The 18,100-nt window shown below is 35.9% G+C and overlaps 1 protein-coding gene across 2 annotated transcripts in view; it reads left to right on the forward strand.

The window, feature by feature from the left end:
* CTNNA3 (catenin alpha 3) overlaps positions 1-18,100 on the forward strand; it is a 1,800,030-nt gene that overhangs the window by 218,401 nt on the left and 1,563,529 nt on the right. For both annotated transcript variants that reach the window (XM_078077659.1, XM_078077660.1), the window contains one exon: positions 7,324-7,443. In XM_078077659.1, the coding sequence (XP_077933785.1) occupies positions 7,324-7,443 (120 nt within the window). The remainder of the gene's footprint in view (positions 1-7,323; positions 7,444-18,100) is intronic.

An 18,100-nucleotide genomic window follows, 5' to 3' on the forward strand; every position in this document is an offset into this window, starting at 1 on the left:
ATATTTAGAGAAGAGTTAATACCTATTCTCAAATATCCCAACAAATAGAAAAGGAAGGAAAACTCCCAAATTCATTCTATGAGGCCAGCATTACCCTGATACCAAAATCAGATAAAGACACCACAAAAGAGAGAACTATAGGCCAATATCTCTGATGAACATAAATGCACAAATTCTCGACAAAAAACTAGCAAACTGAATCCAACAATACATTAAAAAAATCATTTACCACGATCAAGTGGGATTTATTCCTGGGCTGCAAAGATGGTTCAATATTCTCAAATCAATCAATGTGATATATCACATTTGTAAAATAAGGGATAAGAACCACATGATCATTCAGTAGATGCAGAAAAAGTATTTGACAGAGTCCATCACCCATTCTTAATTAAAAAAAAAAAAAACCCTCAACAAAGTAGGGATAGTAATAAAGGCCATATGTGAAAAACCCACAGCTAATAGCATCCTAAATGGGGAAAAACTGAGCGCTTTTCCTCTACAATCAGGAACAAGACAGGAATGTCCACTCTCACCACTTTTATTCACTGGAAGTCCTAGCCACAGCAATCAGATGACAAAAAGAAATAAAAGGCATCCAGATCATCAAGGAAGAAGTAAAACTTTCACTACTTGCAGATTCTGTATATAGAAAACCCAAAAGACTCTACCAAGAAACACCTGGAATGGATAAATGAATTCAGTAAAGTCGCAGGATACAAAGTTATACACAAATCTGTGGCATGTCTATACATCAATAGTGAAGCAGGAGAAACAGAAATTTAAGAATCATTCCATTTACACCTGCATCAAAACCAGTAAGATACCTAGGAATAAAGCTAACCAAAGAGGTAAGAGATCTGTACTCTGAAAACTATAAAACACTGATGAAAGAAATTAAAGATGACACAAAGAAATTAAAAGACATTCCATGCTCATGGATTGGAAGAACAAATATTGTTAAAATGTCTATACTACCCAAAGCAATCTACACATTTAATGCAATCCCTATCAAAATACCAACAGCATTTTTCACAGAAGTAGAATAAACAATCCTAAAATTTGTATAGAACCACAAAAAGCCCCAAATAGCCAAAGCAACCTTGAAAAAAAATAGCAAAGCTGGAAGCATCACAATTCTGGACTTCAAGTTCTATTACAAAGCTGTACTAATCAAAGCAGTATGGTACTGGCATAAAAATAGACATGTAGATCAATGGTACAGAATAGAAAATCCAGATATGAACCCACAACCATATGGTCAATTAGTATTCGACAAAGCAGGAAAGAATATCCAATGGGTAAAAAGAATGTCTCTTCAACAAATGGTGTTGGGAAAACTAGACAGCAACATGCAAAAGAATGTAACTGGATGACACTGTTACACCATACACAAAAGTAATTCAAAATGGATAAAAGACCTAAATGTGAGACCTGAAACCATAAAAATCCCAGAAGAGAACCAGGTAGTAATTTCTTTGATATTGACCATAGCAACTTCTTTTTAGATGTCTCCTGAGCCAGTGGAAACAAAAGCAAAAATAAACTATTGGGACTTCATCAAAATAAAAAGCTTCTGCAGAGTGAAGGAGATAATCAACAAAACTAAAGGGCAGCCTGTGGAATGGGAGAAGATATTTACAAATGACATCTGATAAAAGACTCATATCCAAAATATATAAAGAACATATAAAACTCAACACCCTAAAAACAAATAATCCAATTAAAAATGGGCAGAAGACATGAATAGACATTTTTCTAAAGAAGACATACAGATGGCCATCAGACACATGAAAAGCTGCTCAACATCACTCATCATCAGGGAAATATAAATCAAAACTTCAATGGAATATCACCTCCCACCTGTCAGAATAGCTAAAATCAACAACACAAGAAACAACAGGTGTTGGTGAGGCTGTGGGGAAAGGAGAGCGCGAGCTCTCCTGCACTGTTGTGGGAATGCAAACTGGTGCAGCCACAGTGGAAAACCGTATGGTGGTTCCTCAAAATGTTAAAAATAGAACTACCTTATGATCCTGCAATTGCACTACTAGGTATTTATCCAAATAATACAAAAATACTAATTCAGAGGGCTATATGCACCCCAATGGTTATAGCAGTGTTATCAACAATAGCCAAACTATGGAAAAAGCCCAAATGTCCATTGACCGATGAATAGATAAAGAAGAGGTGGTATATATATAGGAATATTCCTCAGCCATCAAAAAGAATGAAATCTTGCCATTTGCAATGACATGGATGGAGCTAGAGAGTATTATGCTAAGTGAAGTAAGTCAGTCAAAGACAAATACCATATGATTTCATTCATATGTGGAATTTAAGAAACAAAACAAGCGAGCAGAGGGAAAGAAAAAAAAAGAGAGGTAATCCAAGAAACAGACTCTTAACTATAGGGAACAAACTGATGGCTACCAGAAGGGAGGTGGGTTAGCAGGTGGGTGAAATAGGTGAAAGGGATGAAGGAGTGCACTTGTGATGAGCACCGGGTGTTGTATGGAATTGTTGAATCACTATATTATACACCTTAAGCTAATATTACACTTTATGTTAACTGGAATTGAAATAAAAACTTAAAAAAAAAACACCAAACGAACAAAGGAAAAAAGAGAAAAACCAAAAAACAGACTCTTAACTATAGAGAGCAAACTGATGGTTACCAGAGGGAGGTGGGTGGGGGAATGGGTGAAATAGGTGATGGAGATTAAGAGTATATGTATATATATATATATATATATATATATATATATATATATACATATTTTAAAGATTTTATTTATTTTGAGAGAGAGAGTGAGAGAGCGGGGAGGGCCAGAGGGAGAGGGAGAGAGAGAATCTTAAGCAGACTGTGCTGAGTGGGGAGCCTGTTGTGGGGCTTGATTCCATGACTATGAGACCATGACCTGAGCCAAAACCAAGTCAGATGCTCTACCCAACTCTGCCACCCAGTCTCCCTGAGTACACTTATCTTGATGAGCTCTGAGTAATGCATAGAATTCTTGAATCACTATATTGTCTACCTGAAATTAATATAACATCCTATGTTAACTATACTGGAATTAAAATTAAAATATAAATAAAGTAAAATTGACAAATGAGTCTTTTCACATAAAGTTGGGATGCTTTTCAAGGGCAGCTGCTTCTCTCACTCTCTCAAATAAATAAATAAAAAAAAAAAAAGAAAAGAAAAAGGGACGCTTGAGTGGCTAGTCAGTTAAGTGTCTGACTTCGGCCAAGTCATGGTCTTGGGGTCCTGGGATGGAACCCCGTGTGGGGCTCCCCGCTCAGTGGGGAGTCTGCTTGTCCCTCTCCCTCTACCTTTCCCTCTGTTTCTCCCCCTTTTAATGCTGTCTCTCAAATAAATAAATCTTCAAAGGGCTGCTTCTGTGCTGGGTGAGTCTGCATGCAGTGCTTTTTTTTTTTTTTTTTTTTTAAGATTAATTAATTTATTTTGAGGGAGAGAGAGAGAGGAGAGATGGAATCTCGAGTCCCCACTGAGTGCTCAGCCCACTGTGGGGCTCAATCTCATGATCCTGAGATCATGACCTCAGCTGAAATCAAGTCAGATGCTTTAATGACTCAGCCACCTAGGCACTCCTGCACACAGCTCTCTTTAAGAGCCATTTCTCAGGTTGCCAAAGCCCTGTGGATCTTGTGGGCATGAGCCCCATTGGTCTTCAAAGCCATTTGTTTTAGGCTTTTCTCAGATGTTGGTCTTAAATGTTGGCATGCCTGATGTGGTGTACAAACCCTTTAATACTCAGGGAATAGCTGTGGGTTTTGAGTTTCCTCCCAAATATGGGTTGCCATGCTGGAGATGGGGTTTATGGTGAGATTGTGTCTCAGCCTTTGAGGTTTACCTCTCATTTGCTTGATGTGAAGTGGTTGTTCAGCCAGTTTTTAGGTTTTTTACCAGAGGAAATTGTTCCATATATAGCTATAGTTTCAGTGTGTCTATGGGAGGATGTGAATTCAGGACCTTCCTACATTGCCATCTTGAACCAAAATCTGAACAGAAAAGAATTTTATGAGAAAACACACTGGGATTGTTTACAATGCTTACTTTAATGGCAAGTTTTGGGCTTAGAGATAATGTTTGCATCTTCTCATTTTTGTCTTGTCTGCCCTGTGATGTTTGATAAGGTAATCAAATAGGACACAATTTGCATTTGTTTCCCAGTTCAGAGATCATTTTGATATTCAGTTTTGGCAGTTTTACAACATTCCTAGGCTTGTTTGGAGGTCAGATTTATTCATTGGGCTTTTTTATCTTACATTTGAATTTTGTAGTAAGGGAAAAATATTAACACAGGATAAATTTAATGTTTGACAAATTATTGGGGCTTCTTTGCTTATTTTAAATTTCCACTCAAAAGTTTGAAGAAGTAAAATCTAGGAATGTTAAAATCTCTTCAATTAATTCTGTTTCCTTTCCCAACTTACCTTCAACTGAGAGAGAATTTATTTTGAGACATAGTCAACATAATGAAATTGCAATGCACTGAACTAATGAGAAAATCTCAAGAGGTCTATTGCAGTGATCAAGCACAGTGGCCTATTGGAATGAAAAATCCTCAAATAAAAGTCAACATCTAATTTTTTAAAAGTAAAATCTAAACCTCATTTTAATCACTGTCTTATTTTTATCTTTTGCATGTCAGCTTTATCTGCAAGGTAAAATTACTGCTTTTACTCTTTAGCATCTTTAAGTATATATATGGGCAGAGAGAGATGGGGTGTGTTTAATAGGGATCTAACCTAAAGTACACTAACAGATATTGTATGACCTCTCCTTGACAATTATTTGTTGTTGTATGGGAAAAAAACCTACTTAAATAAATGAATCATCATAGTTTGAGTACTTTGAACTATTTAGTATCAATAAATGGAGAGTGTAAGTCTAGATAATGAAAGTTCAAACTTTAAAGTCTCCACTTTACACAAACTGATTTTTCATAGAAATATTTTGTGGTGATATATTCTTGCTGGATTGTCTCCCTTTCTTCTTTGGCCATGGACATATTGCTTGGTTTTTATGTTTTTTTAATTTTAATTTTAATTTAGCTTAATTTTATTTTATTTTTAAGATTTTATTTATTTATTTGACACAGAGAGAGACAGCGAGAGAGGGAACACAAACAGGGGGAGTGGGAAAGGGAGAAGCAGGCTTCCCACCAAGCAGGGAGCCCGATGTGGGGCTCGATCCCAGGACCCTGAGATCATGACCTGAGCCGAAGGCAGTCGCTTAATCAGCTGAGACACCCAGGCACCTCTGTTTTTTTTATTTTTAAGACTTATAAATGTGTTTACCCTAAAATTCCTATTTGGAGCTATATAAAGTTCACAGAAATAAATGTGAAGAAGAAATATTTAAGAAGTAGAGCTAATATTTTTTAGGGAAAATAAAGTGCTTAGGATTAAACTGATTGGTAAAATAGTTTATATTGTCAGTAAAATTACTTAAATTGTTTAGAATATTAGATTTGGTATTTTGATTTGAATGTAGTGAGAAGGGACCAAGAAATGGGCAAGGCACAGAAATGATCATACAACACGATAGTTAATATAAAAGTCATTACAGTTATGTCAAGAGAAATTTGTTTACTATGCTATAAAATGGGGAAACCGAGCAGACTTTGTTTAAACTGATGGGTAGAATCTGTTCCCATTTAAGGCTCTGAGAACTTGTCCTTCCATTTGAAGCCCAATTCAGATCTCTTCATGTCTTCTATGTGGCCTGAGTCCCTCAATTGCTATACCTATTTTTTTTCTGTTTTACCACATGTTGCTTTTATCTCTCTCTCTCTCTCTTTTTTTTTTTTTTGTATTCTCTTTACTACTTTACCTTGTGTTAGAATTAGTGGCATAGTAGAAAGAGCACAAATACTGTAGTAAAAACCCGGTTTATACTCTGAGTCCCAGTGTACTCACTTGTAGAATGGGGAGTGAAATAGGATTAAATTGGAAAGCACAAAGTATCTGGCACTGAGCAGGCACTCAGTAAATGTCTTTCCCACTTCTGAGTTTCATGTCTAGTTCCTGAGTCGTTTATAAGTTCCTTTAGGGCAGGAAATGTGTTTAATATTCATAGTAGTACCTTGTGCATAGTAGGTTCTAAAAGATTATTTGTTGAATTTAATTTGCTATAGTGCTGTGGAAGCTTAGCACTGTTATTTTCCATTTCTTTTTCCTCTGTCACCTTGGATTGAGATAAACATGTTGCTTTCATGAAATTGAGGATTTAATTCAGTAGGATGCCATTATAATATGACTTATTCCATAGAGTTTGAATAGTAAGGTCAAATCATTTCCCTGGAAACTTAATAATATTCTATAAAATCTTATTAGCCTGTCTCATAGCATCATAGTCCGTGGAATTCTGGTGTGTTTAAGATGGTGAAGTCTCTATCTGTAGAAATCTGTCTAAAGGCATGCAGTGAGAATACGGGAAATAAATGACATGAAGAGAGAGCGAATGCAAATGTCATTGCAAGTGACATTACTTGACATTTTCAATCACTAATCTTCCAAAGTATGTTCTAATTTACTAAAATAAACCAAGAATTGAATTTCTTGTGAGCTCCCTTTGTTTAATTAATTATTAGCAGGAGAACAGTATTCTGTGATCCACTGCAATTTGTCTCCTTTGTGTTTATCTAGTATCTGACTTAAAAATGAACAGAAGCATTCTGATTCAGCAGAACTGATTTTATAACTCATCTGCGTTATAGAGCAGAAATGAATAAATGTTTGCTGAACGTGCTACATATGCTTTGATCACCAAAATGTTAGTTTTCTTTCCTTCTCAAAATATAAGATCTGAGAGATCTTCCTGGCTGAAGTTTGTGGGGTGCTTATTTTGCATAGATATTTCTATAGAGGCAAGCAGCTACCTTTATATATATTTGTTTCCATGATTGGAATGTGAGAGCTCCTTTAGTACTTCCTCATTATGATTTGAAATTATACATTCATCACAATTTTTTTTTCGTTAGAAGTAGCAGTACATGCTAAAACACAGTTTTTTTTGTTTTGTTTTGTTTTTAATGAGGTATGCTCTTTTGTTGGAATGAGGACTAAACACGCTTCCCATTCATGCAATAATGTTGGTTATACTTATGATACAGTTTCTAATTCTTTATAATCAGTCTTTGTTATTTCATTGAAAGACAATTAGCATTTGTTCTCTCTGGATTATGAATGAGAGAAACTGAGGCTCAGTCTGGACTATTTCTCTGTTTTAGATAGTTAGGCATTTGAGAAAAATGTCCTGCTAGCCTAATGATTTACTTTTGTTTTCAATTTCAGTTTCAAAGAACATTTGAGTCTCTCAAAAATGTTTCCAATAAATCTGACCTCCAGAAAACCTACCAGAAGCTTGGGAAGGAGCTGGAAAATCTGGATTATTTAGCCTTCAAACGTCAGCAGGTAGGAGTCAGAACTCTCCTTGGTGGAGGAGATGAACACTTTATGCTTCCTGCCATCCTGCCTGTCAGGTTTAAGTGGATCTGGGGAGACTTATCTTCTAATGTTTAGGGCAGAAATAGGTTGTGCTGTGCAGTGCGACCTGCTGTGTTCATATGGCTTCCTGAAGCATTCATTGTGGCCCTTGCTTTTGGATGTGCAGTTTGGGGGTCTCCACGTGTGTCCTTATACCTCTCTTAAAGAAAACTCCTGCTGGTTTGTGAAGCTATAACTACCCTTTGACTAAGGACGCCTCAATGTCATAAAGGAAACCTCTGTGATGGCTTGGCCAGATGGCTTTTATATTTGACAAGGGGATACTTGAGGAGAAAAATCACCTGATGACCAGGAAAAGGATATAGATGTACATACAAAATTGAGGGGAAGAATCACGAATATGCCAAAGTATGAATCAACCTTTAGTTTTCTTGTTTGATCTCTGAAGATTAGTGGAATTTTGCTAAATGTGTAAGGGGGAAGGAAAATATACTTTACAAATGCAAGGCTTTTAGCCTCCTTGTATAGACCTCTCAATAAGTACAGAACAAAATAGACTTTTATAGAGTTGCTTTCAGAATTAGTATTTTTTAAAAAAATATTAGTAATCACTAAATTTTATATATTTGTGAGATGCTGCCACAGTAACTAGCTAGCTAATTTTCCCAAGCTGATCTTCACCAATTTCCTCACAGCCACTAGGTGTCAGGGTTGTCAAGCTTTTACCTGATTGCATGTTTATTCCGATCAGAACAGCCAGATAGAAGTTTAAATTAGGTTGCATGAAATTCGGGAATGTGTTCAATGATGGATAGTGTCTAGAAAAATGACTAAGTGGCTGACTCGCATGGCCAGCCACCGAGTCCATTATTTAAGTCTTTCCTGTTAGTGTGGCAAAAGGTGTGACTCTCTTGTGATTGTCTAATTCACAGATTTTTGATCTTTTGGATGAAGTTTTCAAAGCTGTGCTTCTTTTTTTGGTTACACTTTATGAAGTCAGGTCTAGAAATATTGACTTGAAAAGGGAATTGTGTTCTGGGTTTTGCTTTATCACCGACATTACATAGGCATTTAGCCTTCCCATTGCCCTATTTTCCTGCGAGTTATATTTATTTTGTAGGATATTCTGGGGTAAATGGAGCATCTCTGCATGTACTTTAATTTATATGAAAAAGGACACAATATCCATTTAAGTTTTATTTATTTATTTTAAAATTAGTGATGGTTTACATATTAGCACATGTAAAGGAAGTGGTCACGGTTACATAGAGCTAATACAGGAATCTCCCAGATGGTGCTACTTAAAATTCACACCATAAGTCACTGCTCTGGCCTATGCAATTTTTAGTACAGTTTTGTTTCCAAGAGCCATATTTTACCACTGAGGGATATTTGAGTTGGCAGGCAGTAGTCACTGTCCTCTTCTCTCATCCTTTCTTGTTAGCACATTTCCATTGATTAGATTTTCGCATTAGCTAATTGTGAATTTGGAAAAATGTGAATGCTTCAAGGGCAGAAGGGCAGGACTCTGCCTTAATGGCATTGAGGACAGATAAGTAAATTGCATGTGTGGGTGAAGAAAAGATGGGCACATGGGGTGTAAATGTGTGTACACTTAGATATATAAATCATATATACTGTTTATTAAATGGCAATTGTAGGCCACATATTGTGATGAATACATTTATGGATCAGATCATCAAATGTTTATAACAATACAATGGGGATGGTTTTATGAGCACCATTTTAAGGTGAAAAAGTGGTTAAGAGAGTTAAATAACTTGTCTAAGGTCACTGGGCTAATAAGACAAAGATGGGCTTCAAATCTAAATCAGTCTGACTCCAGACCTGGGCGTTTCCCAGGTCTCATTCCCAGTACCCCTGCAGGGAGCCAGGCTGGGGGATAGGAAGGTGAGGATGTCTAGGCATGCCAGACCCAGGGCTTAAAAATACCTTTGAGATGAACCATGAGAGACTATGGACTCTGAGAAACAAACTGAGGGTTCTAGAGGGGAGGGGGGTGGGGGATGGGTTAGCCTGGTGATGGGTATTAAAGAGGGCACGTTCTGCATGGAGCACTGGGTGTTATACGCAAACAATGAATCATGGAACACTACATGAAAAACTAATGATGTAATGTATGGTGATTCACATAACATAATAAAAAAAATACTAGTAAAAAAATACCTTTGAAAGTAGGTACCTGGTGAGAGGCAAAACAGGGCTGGTTCTCTCCACCTCTCTTTCTCTCATGCAAATTGTTTAGTATATACAAAAACACAAAAGGATTTTTGAAATAATATCTTTAGACAGCTAAGAAAATGCATAAAACTTTATCTTCACAATCTTCTGAGTTTTATATTTAGTAACCATGGTTCTAGTGAAATTTATTCACACAAGGCAGTGTCTTAAACTCAAAGGGACAAATCCTTATGAAATGAACTTACCTGTACACATAACATACTGTCAATCCTTTTGTATTACACAACTCCATTTCTCCTTATATTCTAATAATCATTTTTTTCTACTTGGAAAAGATGGAAGGGGAAGTGGAGGGAAGTGGAAAGAGGATGGTAGAGTAGAAAGAAAGTCATGGACCAAAGACTGATGGAAAAAGAGGGAAAGGAACTTGTAGGGATATGATAAGAGGGACCAAGTGAGGGAAATTAAACTGTACTTGGTTTTATATTGTGTACCTAGAACTCTTCATTTTATTAACCCCCAGGCTGGCTTCCTGAAGGGATATTAAGAATGAGACTTGGAAAAAGAGTATAGTAAACAAAAACATTGATTTTTGAAGAATTAAAAAAAAAATTCAAAATAGACAAAAAGGTTGGAAAAAAGAAAGGAATACAAGAAGACATAGCAAACGAGGGAGATGGCAGAGAATAGCAAAGACAAATTTTGTTTACTTCCCATTTTGCTTCCAAATGTAGCAGTGCTTCCTAGAAATTTGTAGTACTAACCAAGTTCTGTACCAAAGCCACAGATGAATTGTTGTGGATTAGGGTGGGCAGGGTTCAAAGAGTCAAAACATCATCAACTCTTCTCTGACTTGATGGGATTTGCCTTTTATCTCCAATCCTACCCCTTAAAAGGCCTCCAAACCTATTAAACACATATAAAAAGTTTCTTCTCCTGGAAAAGATTCAGGTCTCTGTAAAATTGCAATTCAGCAAGAAAGAGTCTGCCTTATAAGGCAGGATTCTTTGTACCAGAGAATTAGTCATGGTTTGTTCCCTGGTCTAACCATATTTATCATTCCTCTTTGTGACAGCGCATAGCTCCATAAGGACAGAGCCTTGTCTGTCACCTTCAATGCTGTATTCTCTGCAGTGTTCACAACAGTATCTGATCCATGGCAAAACCTCAATAAACACTTGTTGGTGCTCTTGTTACTATGAGCAAGGAAGCATGCCTGAAGTTTTGGTCTCAGGTTACAGGCAATTAGTATTGATGTATTTTAGTATACTTTTAAAATTCAGAAGGGCATTAACCCTTTGGCTTCCTGGATACCAAAGGTTGACAGATGGCCCCTTGCCTTATTTATCATTTAGATTTTCCCCTAACATTTATAAATTTCCATCCATTTCTTTAAATAAACACAAAATGTTAATGTTACCTTAACTGTGAATTATGGATGACCAGTGGATTGATTATAATTATTTTCTTGGCCTCATTCATTAGATTTTTTTTTTTTTAAGATTTTTATTTATTTATTTATTTGACAGAGAGAGACACAGCGAGAGTGAGAGAGCACAAGCAGGGGGAGTGGGAGAGGGAGAAGCAGGCTTCCCACCGAGCAGGGAGCCCGATGCGGGGCTCGATCCCAGGACCCCGGGATCATGACCTGAGCCGAAGGCAGAGATGCTCAAAGACTGAGCCACCCAGGCGCCCCTCATTCATTAGATTTTATTTTCTGTCCCTCTCTATGACATTTTAAACATCATTTTGAGAGATTTTTTTTTTTTCCTGGGCCAGAGAGATCCCTGGAGTACTTTGCTCTAGTTTTTTACCTTTTTTTTTTTTTTTTTGAGTTACTGTACTTTCTCTAAGTGTGAGCTTAGCTATTTCTTTTCTTTTCTTTCTTTCTTTTTTTTTTTTTTTTAAAGAGTGAGTGCTTATACTTCAACAATTCCTTGGGTTATATTTTAAGTTGGGGCACAAGCATCTCTCCATTTTCCTACTGTCAAAAAGACTAATGTTGAAAATAGCTTTGGTTGGAAGAGGTGAGAGGAGGCCCTGATAGATGAGGTGATGGGTTTTCCAGGATGAATCAGCCCGAAGTAACCAGATGACAAAGCAAGATTAGCCTGAGAATCTGGAGCCTTTTTCAGTTTTTACTGTCTGGAGATGCATTCTTGGAGTTATCTGCTTTGACTGTTTGGTTTTTATCTTCCTGGTTAATGTTACATAGGAATGGTAATAGTAAGCTTCAGTTATTATATAGAGTCCAGATTTATGTATTAATTTGAGAGGTTATAAATCAAGAAATTTCCTTGGGGCTTTGGTTTTGTGGAATAAAATAAAATAAAGTTTGATTATCTGTACTCGAATTTAATTCCTTCTTCTCTTTTCTATCCTTAATACTTTTAATAGCATTATAAGACACATCCCCTTCCCAGAGGTTTATGAAGTCCTTTGTATAAATTCAAGTTGACATTATTGAGTCGAACATTATGTAGACTAAAGTACATTTACATATTGATGTGAAAATATGTAAAATTAAAATACTGTACTTCAGGTACACATCCATGTTGGAACACATCACATATTCCTGCTCTCCCTCTTGTCTCCCTAATCATGCCATGCTATTCTGGCCCTTTTCACAAGGTTTATGAAACTTGGTATTTAGAGTATCTAGATCTTTTCTATTTGCTTATTTAATTGCTGATCATTCTTTAAAGCAAAACTGAAGTCTAGCCTCCCTCATGACACTTTATCCTATGACCTCTAGTCAATATGTAAGCTCTTCCTTCTTTGTCATTTTTAGCTTTTATCCGTGTCATACAATATAGCATCTTATTGCTTATACACTTATTCTTCAATAAGTGCAAGTTAGAGTATAGCTTTGTAGTCAGCCAGATCTAGTTAGACTGTTTGTACTGCCCTGGGCACCATAGTTCTTTTTTTAAAATGTTAGAAGAATAATACCTAACTTATAGCCTGTTTTAAGGAAACAATATATAAAGCATAAAGTACATAAATGCTTTAAATCCTTTATAGTACATAAAGGAATCGGTATGTAAAGAACTTAGCACCATGCCTGGCAGGTAGTTAGTATACGTGATAGTTATTATGATGTTGTTTTGTATTATTCTCGTAAGTCATCTTCCATAATGGTAAATTCCATAAGAATATGCTCTCTATTCTGTACAGTTTTGTACTGCACATAAGGTTCAGCACTGTTCTTAACATATCAGATGGAATGTTTCTGGACATATGTGTTGTAGGGGTTGGAGATCTGTGTGACAGAACAAACAAAAAAACCCCCAAAACTATTGATACCTTTTGAGAAAGGAGTTGCATTTTTTGCTTCTAATGTGTTTTATGGTCTCTTGATGGGCAGTAAAATTAAGGTCCTGAGTATTGTGCCATGGCAATCTATGGTAGAAATAAGGTCTTAGACCCAATGTTCTGCCAAATCCCAACTCATATAATAATTACATCCTATGTACCTAAACTTCCCGTGTGGTTCCAGGTGGTATTGTTCAGCACAATATTGTTCTCTCTTTAGTGATGATGTTCAGGAATGAACCACTGCTTTTTAAAAAATTTTTTATTGTTATGTTAATCACCATACATTACATCATTAGTTTTTGATGTAGTGTTCCATGATTCATTGTTTGTGCATAACACCCAGTGCTCCATGCAGAACGTGCCCTCTTTAATACCCATCACTAGGCTAACCCATCCTCCCACCCCCCTCCCCTCTAGAACCCTCAGTTTGTTTTTCAGAGTCCATCATTTCCCATGTGAACCACTGCTTTTTTCTTTCACTGAGCTGAGTGAGTTAATCCCTTCAGATAACTCCCAAACCAGAAGGGTACATAATACTTTGTAGGATAAGAATTGCATTTAAAATGATTCCTTATCAATGAGGAAAAACAGAAATAAATTAAAAAAATCTATTTAGTAAGAATGACTACAGGTTAACATCCTTGCATTGAAAAATAAAATTCCAGGTGGATAATGACTGACCACATAGAGAATAATCCTAGGCTCACCTTGGAATTCAAGAACTCTGAGGACATAAGACAACAATGTTGGGCTCCTCTGAAATCAATACTTTGCAAAACAGAACTGAATAGTGTTAGGCTTGTTATTGTTGTACTCTAGCATATAGAGAAGAGGAAGCTGATGAATTCCAGTAGTAGTCTTCAGCAGTGTAAAGACTTATGGCAATAAAAATGTTATAGATCATTTAGGATGAGGGGATATGCAATGATATTGCACTAGAAGTTGCTTATCTATAAGGACAGCATAATATAGAACTAACTTCCCATTACATTAACACTAAAAATGGAGTTGTAAATGTATTTTACTTAAACTTTAAAAAAGAAAGTACCTATGGATTTGGGATTATTCAGATGCAGTCTAAGGAAGAGTGTAATTGGGGGTTAAATGAGCATTAACAGGAGGTGTTAATCTTCTAGAACAATAGTTCTAGAAGCAGTAGATTCACTTCAGTGATTTTTGCTAGATGAAATATGTTAATAGCTCAATTGGGAGAAGAGCCTTCCTTTCCTTGTTCTGTAATTAATCCATCTCTCTTGAAAAATTTCTGATTGAATTACGCCTTTTAAGAGTAAGTCAACCAAAGACTGCTACATTAAAATTTTCATGTCTACCTTAGATGGTATTCTGTTTCTTACTTGCCCAATGAAGTAAAATGATTATTTATGCCATTTATAAAACTGTTTCTGAAGATCCCAAAGCATTTCAGACATTATTTGAAAATTCATTGCACAGGTATTAAAAATGTTGAATTATAAGACTATGCTGCACCAAAGTTCAAATCATCCCCAACATGTTTTATCCTATCCACTACAGATGCAATTCCATTTTTATTCAGTTGCACACAGTTTGTCTCACAGGAAAAAAAAAAAGATGGCATTACATTTATTCTTCACTTTTCTGGTACAGAGAGAGAAGAAGGTTGGATACATCATTCAAGGTCATTCCAAGTCAGTAACAGATTCAGAATTAATATTCACATTTCCTAATTTCTAGCTTATTGCATAGCCATCTAATCATTTTCACTACTTCATAAACTGCAGATCTTTATAGGGTAATTTCTTTTTCTATAGTTATAGTCTGAAGTTAAACAACCTTATGGATTTTTATGTAAGAACCTCATCCTTTATTTAAAAACAAATAATCAAAACGATGCATATTATATGTTGGTTCTCCTTCTAAAATTTGATTTCCACATTGGACATAATTAATAGTCATGACAAGTAGGTGTCTTATAATTAATTAGTAAAGTACAAACATGGAGACATCTTTTAAATTCCAAGGTTTGCTATTCTATTTCCATCTGTTGTCTCTGGGGTTCAGTTTATTGGTGGCACTTAGGTAGAAAGCTGTTGAATCAGGCATATACTAGCTGATTTTTATGCACCAGAGAAGATTTATTAATTTTTTACAAGGTTGTTTTCTGTGATAGTTTGCCTCATGGGCAGCTTATAGCTACTTCATAGTGGGGAATGCTTATTGAAATAGTTAATGCTTTGTTATGGGTTGTTTTCAAAATTTACAATGCTGATAGGGTGCTAAAAAACTTTAGTGTTTGCATCAATATGGCACTTATTTGTGCCTGTCTTATACTGATATACCTAAGTCCATAAGATTGTCAATAAAAGTTGGTTATTGATGAGGAATTAAAGTCCTAAAAGAGTTAACTCTGAAAAGATATCTTCTCTAGTCTGTTTTGTAGCTTGAAGATGATCTGTGTGTACAAAGAGGATATATTTTTACTCCAAGGACATGAGCTGTGGTGGCTTATGCTGCAGACTAAAGAAGGCATACAAGAATCAGAACCTTAAACTAAGGAGTCTTTGGAATTCATCTAACCCAATTATTTTTATTTTAGAGATGAGAAAAATGAGGCCCATGGAGATATCCTGTACAAGGCTACACACTTGCTAATAGCAGAACGGGGCAGTAACAGGGAGTGACATTTTCTTTGGTTCTTTTGTGAGTCCGGTAGCCTAAGTCAGCATAATATGTGTATTGGTCCTTCAGTATCTCTGGTTTGTATACTGAATATAGATATGGATACTTTTAACATCTAAATTTATGTGTATACTGTTAGATATTGAGATGCCTGTAAATGCAGGTCATTCAGTAGTGCCATTTTTTAAAAAAAGAAAAGACAATGCAGTAATATTACAACATTTTATAAGAGGTAGGAATTATAAGCATCGTCTAATTCAATCACTTCAATAAACAGATACACAAATAATACAGAAAACATCATTTTGTTCTTTTATTGCAGAAGAATTTTGATTTCTTTGACAATTTCTAGATCCTGTGTCCTCCAAGCCACTGCCCTCTAAACCAGTGCATCCCAAATTTTATTTTATTTTTAAAGATTTTATTTATTGATTTGTGAGAGAGAGAGCAGAAGCAGGGGGAGTGGCAGGCAGAGGGAAAAGCAAGCTTCCCGCTGAGCAAGGAGCCTGATGTGGGACTTGATCCCAGGGCCCTGGGATTATGAACTGAGGTGAAGGCAGACGCTAAACCAACTAAGCCACCCAGGCTCCCCTCAAACTTTATTGTGTATACAAATCACTTGGGAAATTTTGTTAAAATAGACATTTTGATTCAGTAGGTTTGGAGTAAGACAGGAGAGTCAAACAAGCTCCTCAGTGATGCTGATGCTGCTGATCTATGGACCACACTCCCGAGTATGAAGGGAGTTTAAATAATAAATTGCAGGAGAGTATTATTTCCAGTTGTATCTCAGAAGCCTAATACAATCCCTGGAATATAGTAAGTACTTAGTAAATATTTTGGATTTGGGTGATGATCGGATAGGAAGCTTTGTGTCTATGTGTAGGACATAGAAGGTATTGTCATCCTTACTATAATATCCTTCATCCCCTTACGTTGGTGTTTCTCTGTTGAAAGGACATGCTTGTATACATAAATATTGTGTTTTTTAGATTACTTATTTCAGGAGTTGTAGAAGTTGTTCTATGCACATCTTTGCCCCATGTGAAAGAACAGGTTGAATACGAGAGCAATTGAGTCTAAGGTACAAGGAGCTGAAGAAGAGTTAAGAATGTAGTCTATTAGCCCTGCAGTGTCCACTGTGACTTGGCCAAACTGACCATGGGTCCAGCTCGTATTAGCAGCGTTTGTTCCAGAAAAGCAAGCTCAAATACTTACTACAGACCTGATGAAAATTATAATCTCAAACAATTCTTGTTAAATTTGTGTATCTAAGTTGTACCTCTCTACCTGTGTGCACAATTAGAAAACATCACAATGACTGTTACTGCATTCTTGTCAGGTGAAAAGATTATTGCTATAGCTGTAGCTCTGTGTTAACAGTAGAGCTGGGAGCACTACTGGCTAAAATTCAAAGGAAGTGTTGATGTTGCTAAGACGAGGCCAACAGTTTTGCTGACAGTAGAGCTTTAAACATGCACACACCAATCATGCAGCCTTTTGTAGATGTTAAGTTGTTTGTTTGTGAGCGGCTGATTGCCTGACAGCTAATTTAATATATGATGAGGAATTCAGTGTATTCCTTTATTTTTTCAAAAAGCGTACTCGATTTTTCTCTTCAAAGTACCATATTTGGACAGTTTCAAGTTGTCTATTTAGGAGGAAGCTAATCAGCTTTTATGTTTTTTTATCATGCTGCAAATGTGAAAGCAGTAGAAAATACATATTGAAATACATCTAGGTAAGGGGAAAAACCACCAGAAGATGGAGCAACAGGCCGGTTTGCTCTATATCTTGATCAGTGATTGACAAGAGTATATGTATGCTTAGGTTTTCTTCCATACACTCTGGTTTGAAATGACCAAAAAAAAAAAATATATATATATGTATATATATATATATATATATATGTTAATTATAATTCTTCAGAGTCATATTACAATTTAGATGGGGTATCTTTGAATTTTTACATTGTAAATAACTTTTCTTTCTTCTATGAGCTGCTGATATTTGTATTCATTGACCAAATTATTAACTATATTTTGGTTAATATTTTTAGTATCACTTATGGGATTTTCGCAAGATGCCACAATTAACCTGTAAAATACATTGCATTCTTCTCCTTAACCATATTTTTATGAATCTAATTTTTTCTTTGTTGTAACATACAGCATTAATACATGCTAATGTTCTCTATATAAATGCTGCTCATATTATTATAGCATCTGGTTGTACCATAGTTAAGTATTTATCATTTACTCCATTATAAAACCTTTGTTCCAAAAGCTGTATGAGCCTATTAGATATATACACAGTTAGGTAGGTAATGATCTGTGGCTGCATCCATACAGCATCAGCAGCTGACCTGTGGCTGATTTTCCAAGTGTGGTGCTGATTGTTGATAGGAGGTACTTAGATTATGGGATGAAACTGTTTTGAGTATTTT

The sequence above is a fragment of the Halichoerus grypus genome, chromosome 7 (assembly GCF_964656455.1).
Source record: "Halichoerus grypus chromosome 7, mHalGry1.hap1.1, whole genome shotgun sequence".
Lineage (NCBI taxonomy): Eukaryota > Metazoa > Chordata > Mammalia > Carnivora > Phocidae > Halichoerus > Halichoerus grypus.